Raw genomic sequence first — 15247 nt, 5'->3', positions numbered from 1 at the left:
GATGTAGAAGTGACAATTGGAAGCGACAAGTATGAAAACGGTGAGTTTATTTTTTTGGACAGGATAGAGGGGCATCACGTGCGGCGAAACACCGGTGAGTCCCCCTACGTCATATCTGGATCTAGCCCTATACTTGTCCAGGTGGGTCTACGAGGCACAAAATTGTATGGATAGAGCTCACTTATCATTTTACTTTCCTACCAATCCCACGATACCCACTTCGACTCTACTGCATGTGCCTCCGTTCAGGAGATAATACATATTCATGCCATTGGTATATTTGGTTAATAGATTGTGTTCTGGCATAGGCCACAAGCAAAGGATTCAGATAATTTTGTACTCCGTATGGTCCAAAAATATTTCGTAGGAAAAGTGGGTGAAGATATGTCTGAACAGCATTCCTACTATCTCTCTGTGATATATGACAAGGAAACATGATCAATAATCGAGATCACAAGTATCACCATCTATACCCAAAATTTGTTGAATCCTTGAGAGCTTTTGTCTAGACCAACTCTTTACAACCTAGCCTTATCTTCCTCCCGACCTTTAAGATTAGGGTGAGGGTTTCGAACGGGTCGAGTAACGGCGTAGAAGGCAAGCCCTTGTGACTTAGTCGAGAACTAGACCGGGGAGAAATTAGAGCCACTCCAGCTACTATCTCGTGAGAGAGTCCTGACAAACCTTAACCTTAGATCCAACATGGAAAAAAGCAAAATCTCCCGGAACTAAGTGGTGGGTAACCCCGGTAGCCTCGTCCTATTTGAAACCGTAATTATTAGCCCAAACAAACTTGAGAAAGCAGATATATATAATAGGGAACATACCAGAATATCGATCTGACCACTGAGGACATACTTCGTCTCCTCAAAAGTGTAGCTCGCGGGTCTTTCAGGTCCCGCCTCAATCTTATAGAATCCCGAAGTGAAGTATGCAGGGGATTCAGTCTTGGTGCGGATAGAGTGGAAGTCGGCAGTGACTGCGTTCTCGCCCTCAGGGAGGGGGATGAACTCGTGGCCGGCGCCTTTAATTACGGTAAGGGGAACGATGTTGCTAGACACTTTCAATGGTAAATCCCAGTATTAGTGACTCCAAATGACTTGTTCTAAAGTTTAGTAGGAGTAACTCACTATTGGTATACTTTTTGGAACAGGTATAATTGGGACATATTCAGGAACGAGATATCTTCTAATATACACTCTTATCGTACTAAGGTACAACTCGGACACACTCCCGGGTATGGCGACAGTCCTGCATGCTTTATCCTGATGAGGGGAAAATACCCGTGTTGATCTGCCCCCATGAGGGGAACACTCGGGTGCATCGGGTGCATCGCCCGGAGGTGGAGAAATGTCGGATGAAGAGCCGTGATCCGCCATCGCAGTTGATGAGGAATAGCGTGCTAGTTGCCACTTTGTGCGGAGAGTAAGGTTAAGGGAATAGAAAAAAATAAACTAAGGAAAAAGGAAGAGAAGCTAAGATTCCTCCGCGGCTGTACTAATCCGGGTGGGTACCCTGTATTTCGACTACAATATACGATCCACATACCCTTGATGATAGAGCCTGAGTGCTTAGGTTAGAATTTAGTATGAGCTGCTCTGACCATCTTGTGCTTGAGTTACTAAAAGTAGAAAGAACGATACTAGATTACCAGAATACGGAGTCCAACAAATTATAATCATTCAATTGAGGGTACGTAGGGTATAAGCCCTCAAGACCGAAAAAATAAAAACAGCATCAGGTTAAACCTCAATGTACTCTTAACGAGGGAACCCAGCTCGGAGGTATATCACAAAACGCCGAACCATTATGTAAACCAATGAGACAAGATCAGAAGGGAGCAAACGCTAGCTCGTAAGCAAAAGCCAAGCTCATCTTCGCATGCTGCAGCATGTGATCGAAGCTCAAATACTCAATTTTGTCCTCGGTAGTGTGAATCCTCTTATCAGAGTTCTCAAACTGAGACTCGATGACAAATGCCGAGGGGTATCCGTACCGACTAGCAGAAGCATGGTCAGAGCATGCATAGCCACACTTCGTCTCGACGTAAGGCACATCGCAGTAGGTAGTGATAACCTCCTTAATGAACGCAGTAAGGCCCGGATCAACGTAGTCAATAATAACACCCACAGACTCCTTCTCGCCGGCATCAAGGGTACCCTGAACATATCCAGTCATGTCCTGCTGGAGCATGGCCTTGACGTTCCGCTGGTTCTTCTTGTAATTGGCATAGACAGCCTGCGATCCGAGCAAACCACCTTCCTCGGCAGAGTACCAGTGGAACTCGATGGTGTTGCGGGCCTTTCCGTGAGCGATTGTCTCCGACCGCAGCAGGGCGCGAAGAGCTTCGAGGATAGTAACTGTTCCACTGCCGTCATCGTCTGCGCCCGGAGCAGCCAGGATCGAAGGCAAGAACAGGTTGATGCTGTCCTGGTGGGAACCGAGGACGACGGTGTTATCCGTCTGACCGGGAATGCGGGCGATAATACTGAACTGACCCCAGGGATGGTCGAAACGCTTGACGGTTGCGCCGTGGTCGCTGGCGCCAGACTCGTGCACTGCGGCAGTCACTTGGTCAAATAGCCAGGTTGCTGACTGGATTCCCGTTTGCGACTTGTAGTAGCGAGTGTGGAAGGATGTGAAGTGTTCCAGGTTGCTTCTCATATTACTCTTGTCGAGGGTTTCGCTCAATGGCAGAATCTCGTGTGAGTGCTCCATCGTCCCTGGGTAGTGGACGACCCGTGTGGTGTGAAGGGTTCCGTAGGAGCCTGATTGGTATTCATTGGTGACATCGATGAAGTTCACTCCGTCCTGGTTAGGCGTTAGTAACTGTGTAATTGAATTTGAGTCAAAACTTAGCTTACCAGCTTGAGCGACCATTTTTCCTCTTCAGTTACCCATCGAGTCTGGTATGGGGCCAGCTCGATTAGAGACTTGGACTGAGGGTTTTGAACAATTGAAGGCGCTAGAGGTTGTTGCTCTGGGTTGACCATGACCATGGCAGTTGCCGTTGCGCTCAGCGCAAGAGTAAGGAACTTCATGATGAAAAATAAAGATAAAAGAAGAATAAGCAGAAGAAGGGTCTACCTAGGCAGAGAGGGTCGAAGGTTTCTTTTAAAAGCTCTGAGAAGTGCAAGGTATTGGGCACGCGCCCTGTGCCAAGCCATTTTTGGACCCCGCGCGCTAAAATACCGAGGCTCTGTATCATATTGGATCATATTATTCTTAGAACGGACTTCCGGTATATCCGGCTATTTAGCGTGAAAATCTCTGCATACGGACTCCGATTTATACCCACGGAGTACGGGCTTGTAAAATCTTGTTCAAGATAACTCAAATCCCCTCAAGGCACCACCCAAACGACGAAAGGCATAAATAGGGATGACTATGGGCCAGTCTGGGGATTAAAGGTGGAGAATGGAGTGATGAAAAGGAACTCCACTATGACTGCGCCATGACTCACAGCCTTGCGGAGATAAGGGCTATATGTTGTACGGTCTGAAGATTAATATAAGGATTGACTGCCTATCAACGGAGTATACCATAGTACTATACCTATACAGCCTTGAGCTAGTGTATACAGCCTCGATATTCGCTCCACCTTCTAGCCCTGGCAGTTTCTCAATTCCCAATTCCCAATTCCCAATTCCAAAATAGGAAATCAGGGCTAGGGCTACCAGGTACCCACTCCTCACCAATCAGCGTCCGGCGAGTTGTCCCGTGCAGACAACCTTGCCTATCATCTCTCCCAGGTCTCTTATCTTGCCCATTCTTATCCTATCCTTATCCCTCTTTCTCCCTTGAACCGTTGCCTCTATTAGACCGCATTGCAAACATTATGGCTATTCATCCACGCTTGCGCCCCGAAGGTTCGCAAGGGCACCTGTCGCCGCAACAAGCCCTAGCCATCTCCGCATGGACAGAGCAACATGCAGCAGCCTCCCTGCAGGACTTGTCCCTGACGGACTCAGCCCCCGCAGCGAGCACGCCGTCTACACCGACCCCGACGCGCTCGGGTCTGCGTGGAGCCACCGTTTCGCTGTCGATCCCTCTCGACGATGAAGCGATCCCACCCCGACGAGTGAAGGTTGAATCCCGCCCCCCGACAGTCAGCTTCCGACGTCGGGAGCCTCTACGCCGGGATGGTCTCAAGACCCGGGAGGCTCTGCTCAAAGGCAAAGATGGCAGCCGTCGGAGACAGCGCTGGGAGAACGGTACGTTGTATATGCACTAGACAGGTCGCAGTGAATGCCGCCTGTACCTTTTTTTGTGGCTTTGGCGCAGGTTTGGTAGGCAAATGCTAACCAGACACCAAGATCGTCTGTTGCACAACCCCTGGGCGGAACCGCCGTCTTCAAAGGACTGGGATGTCCAGCCTACCTATCCTCGGCATGACCCAATGCCTTATTATCTTGCGCCCCTGTGGGACGTTCACTATTCCCATGTGGCGGATCACCAGTCGGCTGCGAAAGCTGCCGAGAGAGCTAATGAGAAGCATCACATTCCGAAGGAACTGAGGTCAAAGCTGAAACATGCGCGTGCTGCGCATGGCATGCTCCGAGATCTGGAAGATGAGGTTCGTACGTTTATCCAGAAGTGGAATGAGAGGGAGCTTCTGCTTGAGAAAGAGGGGTTGCAGGACGCTCCCGATAACTCGGCTAGTGACGACTCGGAAGATGAGATCGTCTTTGTCGGTCGTAATGGGCAGATGCACGACTCTCCCGAGCGAAAGGAGAGACTCCGCCTGCTCCGAGAGGAGATCAGCTCTCACAGTGAGCGGGATGGCGAGAAGATGGTACTTGAGACGCTGGCTGATGATCGTGCCGCTGGATTCGGGTATGTTTTAAGCCTTTTCTCCCACCATAGCGAAATTGTTTCGTCCGCTGACACTTCTCAGTCGTTGGTTGGTGCACTCAATTGCGTCCTACTATGGATTGCACACTTGGTCCGTCACAGTAGAAGACCGACGAGAAGCCTATGTGGGATTCCGACCCCCAGTTCCGGGAAGCCATGCCGGGCTTGTTTCTCACCCGGCTTGCCATTCAGAGGCCTTGATCAAGCCCGGCGAGGAGCTTCCTCGGCCTCTCTATGCACAAGTATAGATTGCTCCATTCTTGTTTCTCTCCCTCTCTCTTCTGTCTTCCAGATTGGACATATGTTTTGATTTCCATCCAGGGTAACGTTCATGGGTATCGTAATTTCGGCATGAACCCGGACGCGTTCTTCCCGCTACGGGTGGCCATATATAGATTTTATTGGACATATTTTCTCGGTCGCAATTTAGGCCAAGGGATATTCTTTCGTAGCATTGGAGCAGTGTTGATCAATCTTCGATGCGGGTATGGTTAGTGGGGACTATGAGTTCATCATGTTTGTATTCGATCAGATCGGAGTGAAAATTTCGAGTGTGATCATAGAACCCCCTTGGTTCTCACGATGTAGGTCAAAGTCTGTGCGTTGAAACTCAGCCGATCTTATGTCGTCATGCCAGGGCCCAAGACATGACCCTTAAGAAGATTTAGATAGATCGTACGATCAAAGGAATGCTGGTATTAACTCTTTGTCCGGGGCGAACTGTTCAGGAACAGGTGTTCTTGTTGAACATGGCATGATATTGTATACCAAGTAGTCTAGGGTTATATATAATCTTACGTACTCCGTACAAACAATCGGAATCGGTTATTACTGTCTCCACCACACAATCGGAACGGACCGTGGGGCCCACGGTTTCCAATGTTCTCATGACGTACAAGGTATGCTCAAAGTTGTACATATATGTATGTTTAAATGCCTTTTCCAAAGAAATTGTCTATTCCATATGTTGTATGATGTTGTATAATGCACAAGAATTCCCAAGTGCTTAGACCTTAGAGGGCCCGAGCCCTAATATCCAAGTATCTATCCGGAGTACAGGGAATCTCGTGTCCAGACCTATTTGATGCAGGCCCCCGCAATCTGACTGGTTCGCACGTTGGGAAACAAAAAGCAAAAGGAAGGGCAGAGCCACGAATGAAGATGAAACGCAGGGGCCCATCACACAGCACATAGTACGCTAGAGAGGAGTTCTTCCACTCCTTATAGGTAGATTTGTCCATAGCCCAGGATGTGTGGCTGGTTTTCGGTTTCTTTCTTTTTTTTTGGGAGGGGTTTCTTTTTCTTTCTATTTGTGTTACGAGCGATAATTAGGTGCAACTGTGTGGCTCTCAATCAACCTTTTTGATAGTAGAACAAAGAGTCGGGTACCCAAATATGACGAGATATGAGCATTCTCCATTTTCCCCTCCAAATGTTCTAAATACTTCCCACATTGTGACAGTCCAGTTTTTTACATTCTCTCTGACTTGATTTCTGGATTCTGGGGTTTGATCTCCTTTTTCTATTTGCTTTTTTTCCCTTTCGCATTCTCCCCAATCCCCCCTATATATTTTTTCTATATATTTTGCCTTCTCAAACAGGAAATCCCCTACCCCTGCCCTTTGCCTTTTTTTTCGTTCTCGATCATATGATTCTCTTTCTCGCTTTCACTTGTATTATCCCTGATAATAACCCTAGGGATATCATATCTAATGTCCCTTGTCGCTGTTATTATTCCTCGGTACCCCATGTTATGAGAATCTGACCCCTCCTCGACGGAATCAACCGGACTATCTACAGGTCCAAACGCCGGGTGTGATCGCCTTTGCTCTGATATACCTTATTTGGTCAACCACACCACCTGCGGCTTACTTACGGCTGATTTTGATATTACTCCTGGCTTATCTCCACTTCTTCTACCCTTCTTCGTCTCCTTCACTATAGATCAGTGGATCACATACACATACGCACCTATAGCCTCAAATCAACATCACAAGCCATATCCCAAACCAATCTCACAAACACCATGGGCTCCTATAAATCCTGCCAAGCCGGCAGCTACAGCTCAACAGACAGTTCATGCTCAAAAAGCACGGCAGCAACAATTCACAGCGATCGAATAGCCCCCAAACCACACAAAAGCGACTGGGTCACGAACCCAGCCAACCAACATCACACCAGATCCGAAGCCGAAGTCGAAGTCGAGTACGAGTGCCGCGAGCCATATCCCCGCTCCTCAGCCTTGACCTACGCCTCGACAACATACTCCACAGCCGAGCTTGACCCGGAGCCCGAACCAATCGAGCCGGCAAGTCCCCATGAAGGCCGCTACTGCGTAAATGAGCGGCAAGAATTCTACCCATTGGACGCAATTCCCTCAACACCTTCATCCTTTGCGCCGCTCTTCCCCTCATCGCGGCGACTGCTCATCCGTCACGACGATGCAACCATTGACGGAAACATGAACCTGCGCGTCGACACGCCGGTCCACCTCCGCGACGGCTCCCAGCGCGACGTCATCCTCTTCCATTTGCGCATGTACGACCTCTTCTCGCGGAAGTTCTCGTTCCGGCGGTATTGCCGGGACTCTGGGCGCGAGGTGTGCCATTCTGCAAGGCGAGAGGTTGTGCCTGCTCATGAGCGAAGGCCGGTGCTGCACACCTCGTGGAGTAATGTTTTTGCTGGGTTTAGGCCTGGTTCAGTCGGTGGTCATTCTCCGCCCAATGGGGAGCTCAAGAGGCAGGAATCAAGGCCTGGGGCTGGCTATGGACATGGACATTTTGCGGGGGAAGAGGTAGATAAGGGGTCAGTTGAAGAGGATGAATTGGAGAAAGAGAAAGAAGGACAGACTTTGCCGATACTGGGTGAGACGATTTTGCTCGAATTCTCGAATTATGCGCATGTCGAGCTGCGTCGCAAAGGACCTGGCTCGACTAAGAAATACGAGTTCGAGTATTGGTCCACGAAGTACCAGTGGCGGAGGGAGGTCCGCAAAGAGGGTGATCTGCATGAAGTGTCTTATTTCTTGGTTGACACGCGCACTTCCAAGACTATTGCTCATTTGGTGCCGGATACGCTGGCGCCGCTGGAGGTTGTTGAAGAGGAAAGTAAGGGGGGTTGGGTGCCGCCTTCTTCATTGTGGATCAGTGATCCCGAAGTTTACAAAACGATGCCTGATGTTGCCGAGTAAGTTCTTCTGAATCCCTGTCCCACCCCTCCCCCACCTGGCTAGTTTTTGTTTCTATCCTTAGCTCGGGCTCCAAATATGGCCTTGACTCTATTTGCTTTTTGTTTTGTATCTCTCCCCCTATTTTTTGTTGGTCTCTCTTTTCTTTTTCTGTGGTTCGTATAAGGGGGGTGTGTGGTTCGTGTACAATGCACCAACGCATGCACCACATGCACCACGCGCAATGCACCCTAGTACCCCTGCGCAAAGTGATGATGAGGCATGAGGCTGATGAATCGGTTCGTTTTTTTTTCAGTGTGATTGTCGCAACAGGGATACTTGCGCTAGTTGACGACTGCATTCGTCGTCGCTGGCATCATGAGCGGCGTCCGTCTTGGATCCTGCCCGCTCAGCACTCGCTAGTCAAGAGCCTAGAGCGCATGGGCCCTCGGCGCCTGATCGGCCAAGTACTGCAGCGGAGAGGATCTGCCTAAGCGACACAGGGGCCCTCGGCTCCAAGACCAGACAAGGTCTATGATAAGATGAACTAGATGGATGAGTTGGTCCTGCATTAGTCCACATATTTATGGCGCACGGGGCTTGATGCTGCCTTTAATGACTTAATGATGTGAATAAAGGATATGAATGTTTTGTTCTTGTTCTAGCTTAGCTTCTTCTTCTTCTTCTTCTTCTTCTTCTTCTTCTTCTTCTTGTGGATTATTCGTGCCATGCCTCTTATTTTTTATATTTATTTTTGCTTTTTCATTCTGCATCCTTTTTGCCTCATGTTTGTTGTTAATTGACACGAATCATCTCGGTTTAACGGGATTCCGGGGACACGAGCCTAATTCCGGGCGATCCTCTAATACGGATTTGACAGGGAGCCAAGCAGGCTTGCAGGTTTTAGGGCCTTTTTTTATATTGCAGAGCCGAGCATGGACAATGATAGCTTACAATTTCATCTCACATCCTGACCCAAGGTTATTGTTATGCTGGTGTTGCATCGGATGTTACGTAGCATCTGACCGCTCCAAACTGAACCATGGTTACTGTTTTGGAGCTAGAGCTAGTCTATTCTGTGAACCATGGTTCGAGTCTCGAGCTAAATGTCTCGTGCTCTATTGACCTCTGGATCTTACGACCTGCCTAGGTATTGACCTGTTTCAAATGCATGTACACCCTACTCACCCAAGACTTTTCTCATAATGCAGACAGGGGAGAGAATGGATGGACTAGTGTACGGAGTATCATATGAAGAATTATCAGTACTACTGTTTAGGGCTCATGATCGATTGGTTCTGGATGAATCTTTTCTTTTTAGCGCCAGTAACAGCCCAAAGAACACCCCTGGCCTTGCTGCCTTATGGAAAGTCAAGAAATAGCCAATATGATACCCCGTATGTATTCTTAGCATGCAATTATACTGGTCTACTATGTCTACTACTGTAGGTACCAACATTGTACGTGGTACTTATGTAGTCTACTGCGCAGCATACATGTATAGATGTACTTCAATCAAGATTGGGTGCGGGGCAAGCCCCTCATTCATTGTTTCTTTCTTTCTTTCTTTTTTTCCCAATATTTTAGACGCCCTATAATGTGCTGGCCTAGTCCCCTGTCGACCATCGGCTGTTTCTCTACGTGTTTCGTGCATATACTCGATGTTAGCCGCATTACTGAGAACCATGGTTGAGGATATTGTCAACTCTGCATGAATGCCCAACACATTGTCTGCCAAAACGAACACTCACTCCGACTGGGGTATTCAAATTATCTGTGAACAATACCAAATGAACTGTCGATGAATTTCCTTCTATGGGTGTCTCTGCACATCGGGCGGTTAACCCGACGGGACTAGCCGACAACATGAAAATGAACTAGGAGGTTCTTGGCCGTATCTTTGTTCCCAGATCTCTGCAACACACGCTCTCCTGATGCCTCTCTGACGTTTCTCCGGTAATGCCACCCATCTTGCCTTGTTCCATCGCTTTGTCCCTTTTTCCCTCTTCTATGTTGATCCTGGGCCCGACAGCAACTGTTCATGCAGGGCGGCCCGGTCTGTGGCTTCGAAGGTGCCCAGCAACTCCCGAGTCAACAATGTGGGAGAATCGACCTCCGAAAATAATCATGATCTCATCCATCATGATGAGCTGGCAACGCTTTCCGATGCGGCCCAACCTGGTTGAATCTACATTTCGGGCATCCTCCACATCCTCCAAGACCCGAAAAACAATTAAACAATAAAAGCTATGACACTGACGCTGTGGCCACAGGCTCCGCTTTTTGGGCAGAGAGCACCCACAGCTCTCTACCCCTCATGCAGTCCCTCATGGTTGTTCCAGAAGCCCGCCGTTCCGCCGATACGGTTAAAGTCCATGCGCAAACTAATCTCGGGAAATGATAATGTTTCCGTTCTCTTTTCCCTTGCCCTAAGGTACTTGTGCTCAAGTGAGGCGAGAGAGAAAACCCCCAAAGAAAAAGAATGAAAAATCCAAAATGAAAATCGCATGCAAATCCAAAAAAAAACAAAATAAAAAACCAACGTGGGGTTCTCTGAGTTGTTCACTTTTTCCATCCAATCCGCATCCAACTTGCTTCCGAAAAAGGTGTCATTTATTCTGGATCCTAGGAGTACTAGCCAATATCTCCCTGTCTGTCATGGAGCGGGAACTAACTTGGGAGCACCCGGTTTGCCCCTCTTCCATAACCCTTACATGCTGTCTAGCGTTTCTTCAAGGGCTGTTTTTTGCTTAGTCGGCGTGCGCCGGGCCGTTCCAGGTTGCAGCCTCAAAATGATCCGCATACTCTTCGCCTACGTTCCTTGACTGGTGGATAAGGGAGGGGGGGATTTGGCTGACGCTGTGCCATGTCCANAAGCCCCCCCCCCCCCCCTCCGTTAGGTTTGACGGTTAGGCTCCTGTTTGTTCCCAGGGGGAAAATAAAATATTTTAAAAAAAATTATAGAAAAAAAAAAGAAATAGTAAAATTAAAAAAAAAAAAAAATACAGAGGAAAAAAAATGAAGAAAGGAAAAAACAACCACGGGGTTTTCTTTCCTGGCCTTGAAGATATGGCCCACTGTGTTTATATGACTCCCCGCTCCCCATGTCGTCCATTTGAAGGTCATTGAAAAATACATTTAAGAAGATCTCGAGAGATTCCAAACGGGTCCAATTGAGCTTGTCTGATCCGGTTGTTTCTTTTATATCTTCTCGTGATTTCCCCTCAAAGCTTGCCTTTTTTCTCTCTCTTTTGATCTTCATCATCAATTGGTTTATTAACAGACACTATCTTGGGCTCATATTCTCTTCACCTTCTATCCCACTTCATCCCACCTCAATTGCAAAGCTTAACAGCTCCCCTGCTTTTTCATCTTTCTACGAAGCAACAATGTCGTATACTACCAGTCCCCAAGGAAATAGTATTGGCAGCCGGCCCAGCTGGCAAGACCAACTCCAGGGTAAGCCATTGGAATGCGTGGTCAAGCCTCAGCAGCCCTAAATTCCTCCCAAATGACAATAATACCTGACTAACCATCTACAGATCATTGTACACGTACTAAGCTGTCTGCTCCTGTCTTCAACATTGTCTCCGATCGGCGAGGTACTTACCCGATTTCCAATCCTCCTCCTCCTTCCTTTCAGTCTCGCATCCACCGTCTTTCTATGCTGCAGAACCTGATTATTTCATTTCCACTCTTAATCCCCGGTCCAATACATATGCGCACAGCGTGCCTCTATCCACCACTGTGTGCCTCGCGTGTGGGCATTGCAGGAAGGAGTGGAGTCTTGCAGAAAAAGACAGAGAAAAATACCCCCCCCCTTCACTTGTACACCGACTTTTAGTTTCCGAGGTTTTGGCAGCAGAAAACTAATTACTTTTATCTCGGAATCGCAGGAGGTCGTACCGCCTGGTCTAGCACCGTCACCGTCCAGGGCCAGAACATCGCCGCTCGTTACTGGTATGACGGTCAGTTTATCAACAATGCCAAAGAGGACGCCGCCGAGGTTGCCCTTAAGACCCTGAACCAGCAGCCCCGAGCTGCTACTGTCTACCAGGGTCAGCTGTTCCCGCAGGCAACGTCGTCCGGCTATGGTCGCGGAGCTGGCGGGTTCTGATCGTATTCTTTATTTCAAATATTTCCTACTAGTCTTGGGTGGCATTCTCTTCCCTTATTGTGTTTTTATCAAATTTTTTGGTTCTCGATTCTGATGTTGATCCTGAACGCTGTTGCTCTTCATTTCCTGGTGTGGTGGGTGCTTGTTCTGGTTTGTTTTCCGCCTGCTGTGAAGGGCCCTCGGGGATCCACAAGTCCTATCCGATACAAAAACCCATACCTTTTGTTGTCGCCTTGCTCTCTCACTTGCATTTTTGACTGCAGGAAAAAAAGCATATCCCCTACACCGCATTCCTCTCCTCCCACCTCTTTCTCGTGTCGACACCCTTTTCTCCCCGAGTCCTGCTGATGCATGCACTATCCCTCGTCGATAACCACAGCTTCTCGGTTCTTGCAAGTCCTACCCACAATGGCTCACTGCAATGCAGAATCCATGCCATGGGCTTTGATGGGATAATTTCTGGCACCGGAAGGACGGACAAATAATAATAAAAAGGAAAAATGCACCATGCACCCTCCCTGCCCGGATGACCACTTCCAACTGCAGGTCACTACCTTGTTTCGCAGTTGTGGAACCTCAGCACCAGTCGTGAGACACCACACCGAGATCCCGACGGCTCAGGTACATGATACGGTGTCTGGATGTTGTCAGGCCTCGTGTGATGCATCACGAACCAGACTCCCTTTTGGCTCTTTTCAGCGCCTCTCCCCCTCGCACATACGTGTCTTCTGGGAGTGCCTCTACGTATTTCTTTGGAGACACATCCCACGTACGTTTCTACACGACCAATTACTGCTCCTGTCTCCCCTGGTTTGGGTTCATACAGGTCGTCTTTAGCATTTGATTTGTCTCTGCCTTGCGCTGTCTGCCTTGAGCCAAAACAGGAAATTGGGCCGGATGCTTACTGCCACACGATGGGAGGCGAGGGGCTCAGGTCTCATGCATCGTGTCAAGTGACTGGTATTTGTCTCTTCGAGAACATATGACTTGTCATGCTCGAGCGGGTTCGATGTCATACCCGGGACACATTACAATCGTTACTTCCTGCTGCGCGGCTCAGATGCCAATTGTACCTTGTGGTATTGTTGACAAGTCTAAGGTGGCATTTGCAATATATACTACCCCTGCTGCCTCGTTTCCCTTGGAGCTATGGACAAATGCGTGTGTCTGTGCCACCGCGGATGCAAAGCGAATTGTCCCAACCTCAAACGCGATGCGACATGGCAAATGTGGCGATGGAAGCAAATTGGGGCAAAAGTTCAGAAGGGGAATTACAGGATTAAGACCGGGCAAAATCTCTCATTTTCCAGGCATCTACTTGTCTAGAATTTGGATTTGGATTCGAGTTACGTTCCACCTCATTCTTCGATACGCTTTATTTTGCTTTATCTTTCCTTGGTTCAGATCGGGTGTATGCGCCTGATAGAGGGAGTTTCCTTGATATATGTTGTCTCTTGTTAGGCTATGTTTGGTTTTGGAAGTTCGGACACGGAACTGGACCGGGTTATCTATTACGTTGGTATCATATATGGATGGTATTGGACTTGGGACTGTAATGGTCGGGGTTTGGTTTCTATCAGATTGTTCTCCTTTGTTTCTTATTATACGATTACAGAATATCTATCGACAGAGCTTTTATGGGTGAATTCTTCCTTTCCCTTGATTCTTACTAATTACGGGTATACTACACCGTAATGGATCCATGATCTATGACCACCACCGGCTGGAACAAACCCGTCCCTTTTCAGAAAAAGGGTGTTGTACATGTTTACACTCGTTTGAGACTGTTGATCATCGCGGGTTCTTGCCGCATTGGCCTCCCACCCGAACTTACACATCCGCGGGTAGCACAGCATTGGCCATGTGTCTACTCCGTACGCGGGAGTAGCCAAACATTAATTTCCGATGCATAGCGGCCGAGTTGGGCAGCAGTCCAAATGACCGACCTTGTCTTTTGGGTTGAATGAACCAAATACGTATTAATAAGGTATTCTTAATATTACTTTGCGAAGCATATATTTTCTACAAAAACGTACGTTGTAGATTCGACGTTAGATGTTCCAAGGTTGGTCAGTTACTTTGAAGTGAACCATGGAACGCTGAACTCTAATTGTCTATTTTGACCGACTCATTGCTGGCCTCGGATGAACTCGAAATGCTAGAAAGACATCTAAAGATAGGGGTTTCGGTAATTAGGGCTAGCATTATGTTCGGTATACTATCAACATTGTACATTATACAAATCCTCGCCCGAAGGGCGATCGCCAAGATTCCTGCTTGGTGTGCCATATTTGTACTCAGCCTTCCTCGGGCGGTGCTTATGTCGATCGGCTTATACGAGACAGCAAGTGAAAATCTAGCTATTTAAAATGTCAAATCTTTTCAATGCCAGACAGAGAGTAAATATTGGTGTTGGAATACTAGAAATTTATTATTCCATCACCGAAGCCAATCCGACGACACTTTACCTCAAACCAAACACTGTCTAAAATACCCGAGAAATCTAAAGCATCAAACTGCTATGTTGTATCTATTCCCTTCTAAACGAATCCCTTCTAGCCAAATATTATCATGTGTTTCGGCTCATCGCGTAAAGAGGCATATGATTCTCCGCCCCGACGGCGCGTATCCTACGGCCAGTACACACACAACAAAGACCACGAAGCAACTGAAAAGAAAAAGAACCGTTAAACTGATGCTGCTACTGCTGGATGTGGAGATGGAGGTGGTGGAGGTGGAGATGGTGGCGGGTGCGGCTAGATCTGGAGTGGTGGGATGGGCGTGGAATATTTGTATTGGCTGAGAAGCTGTGATTATTGTTGACAACATTATATATAGGGCTCATGCAGATCTGGAATATGATTTGAATTTGAATTTGGAAATCTAGTTAAGGGAACATTAGAGACTCAGCCAAGATGTATAATACAGATCTAAACCTTGCATTTCATTCCGTGCATTACAAAGTATTTAGTTAGATAGTGGAGCTAAAGTTATCTATTTACTGTCCATACTCCGTACGAAGTACAAATTATCAAGTGTTTATAATTTGTCATTAAAATTAATTACTTCAAGTATCTATGTATTTTATGACTCAGATGCATGCAGTCCCA

General features: G+C 47.7%; 5 protein-coding genes across 5 annotated transcripts; 3 read left to right on the top strand and 2 right to left on the bottom strand.

The window, feature by feature from the left end:
• Window positions 1-518: 518 nt before the first annotated feature.
• Window positions 519-1333, bottom strand: PEX2_035390 (uncharacterized protein; the record flags this gene model as incomplete). The annotated part of the gene is made up of 4 exons (XM_016740814.1): window positions 519-623; window positions 685-759; window positions 828-1053; window positions 1284-1333. The coding sequence occupies 4 exons, from the start codon at window positions 1331-1333 to the stop codon at window positions 519-521; spliced, it is 456 nt and encodes a 151-aa protein (XP_016601427.1).
• A 497-nt stretch (window positions 1334-1830) lies between these two features.
• On the bottom strand, window positions 1831-3041 carry lap1 (putative aminopeptidase; the record flags this gene model as incomplete). The annotated part of the gene is made up of 2 exons (XM_016740813.1): window positions 1831-2811; window positions 2865-3041. The coding sequence occupies 2 exons, from the start codon at window positions 3039-3041 to the stop codon at window positions 1831-1833; spliced, it is 1158 nt and encodes a 385-aa protein (XP_016601426.1).
• Window positions 3042-3838: 797 nt separating this feature from the next.
• PEX2_035370 (uncharacterized protein) lies at window positions 3839-5102 on the top strand (the record flags this gene model as incomplete). Its single annotated transcript, XM_016740812.1, has 3 exons — window positions 3839-4214; window positions 4317-4836; window positions 4898-5102. 3 exons carry the CDS (start codon window positions 3839-3841, stop codon window positions 5100-5102), a joined length of 1101 nt encoding a protein of 366 aa, XP_016601425.1.
• Window positions 5103-6880: 1778 nt separating this feature from the next.
• On the top strand, window positions 6881-8044 carry PEX2_035360 (uncharacterized protein; the record flags this gene model as incomplete). Its single annotated transcript, XM_016740811.1, has 1 exon — window positions 6881-8044. One exon carries the CDS (start codon window positions 6881-6883, stop codon window positions 8042-8044), a length of 1164 nt encoding a protein of 387 aa, XP_016601424.1.
• Window positions 8045-11409: 3365 nt separating this feature from the next.
• PEX2_035350 (uncharacterized protein) lies at window positions 11410-12137 on the top strand (the record flags this gene model as incomplete). The annotated part of the gene is made up of 3 exons (XM_016740810.1): window positions 11410-11479; window positions 11563-11622; window positions 11917-12137. The coding sequence occupies 3 exons, from the start codon at window positions 11410-11412 to the stop codon at window positions 12135-12137; spliced, it is 351 nt and encodes a 116-aa protein (XP_016601423.1).
• Window positions 12138-15247: the final 3110 nt, after the last annotated feature.

This window comes from Penicillium expansum (assembly GCF_000769745.1).
Source record: "Penicillium expansum strain MD-8 chromosome Unknown contig106, whole genome shotgun sequence".
Taxonomy (NCBI): Eukaryota; Fungi; Ascomycota; class Eurotiomycetes; order Eurotiales; family Aspergillaceae; genus Penicillium; species Penicillium expansum.
Note: the sequence above shows the minus strand (reverse complement) of the source record. Positions and strands in the feature narration are given on the sequence as shown.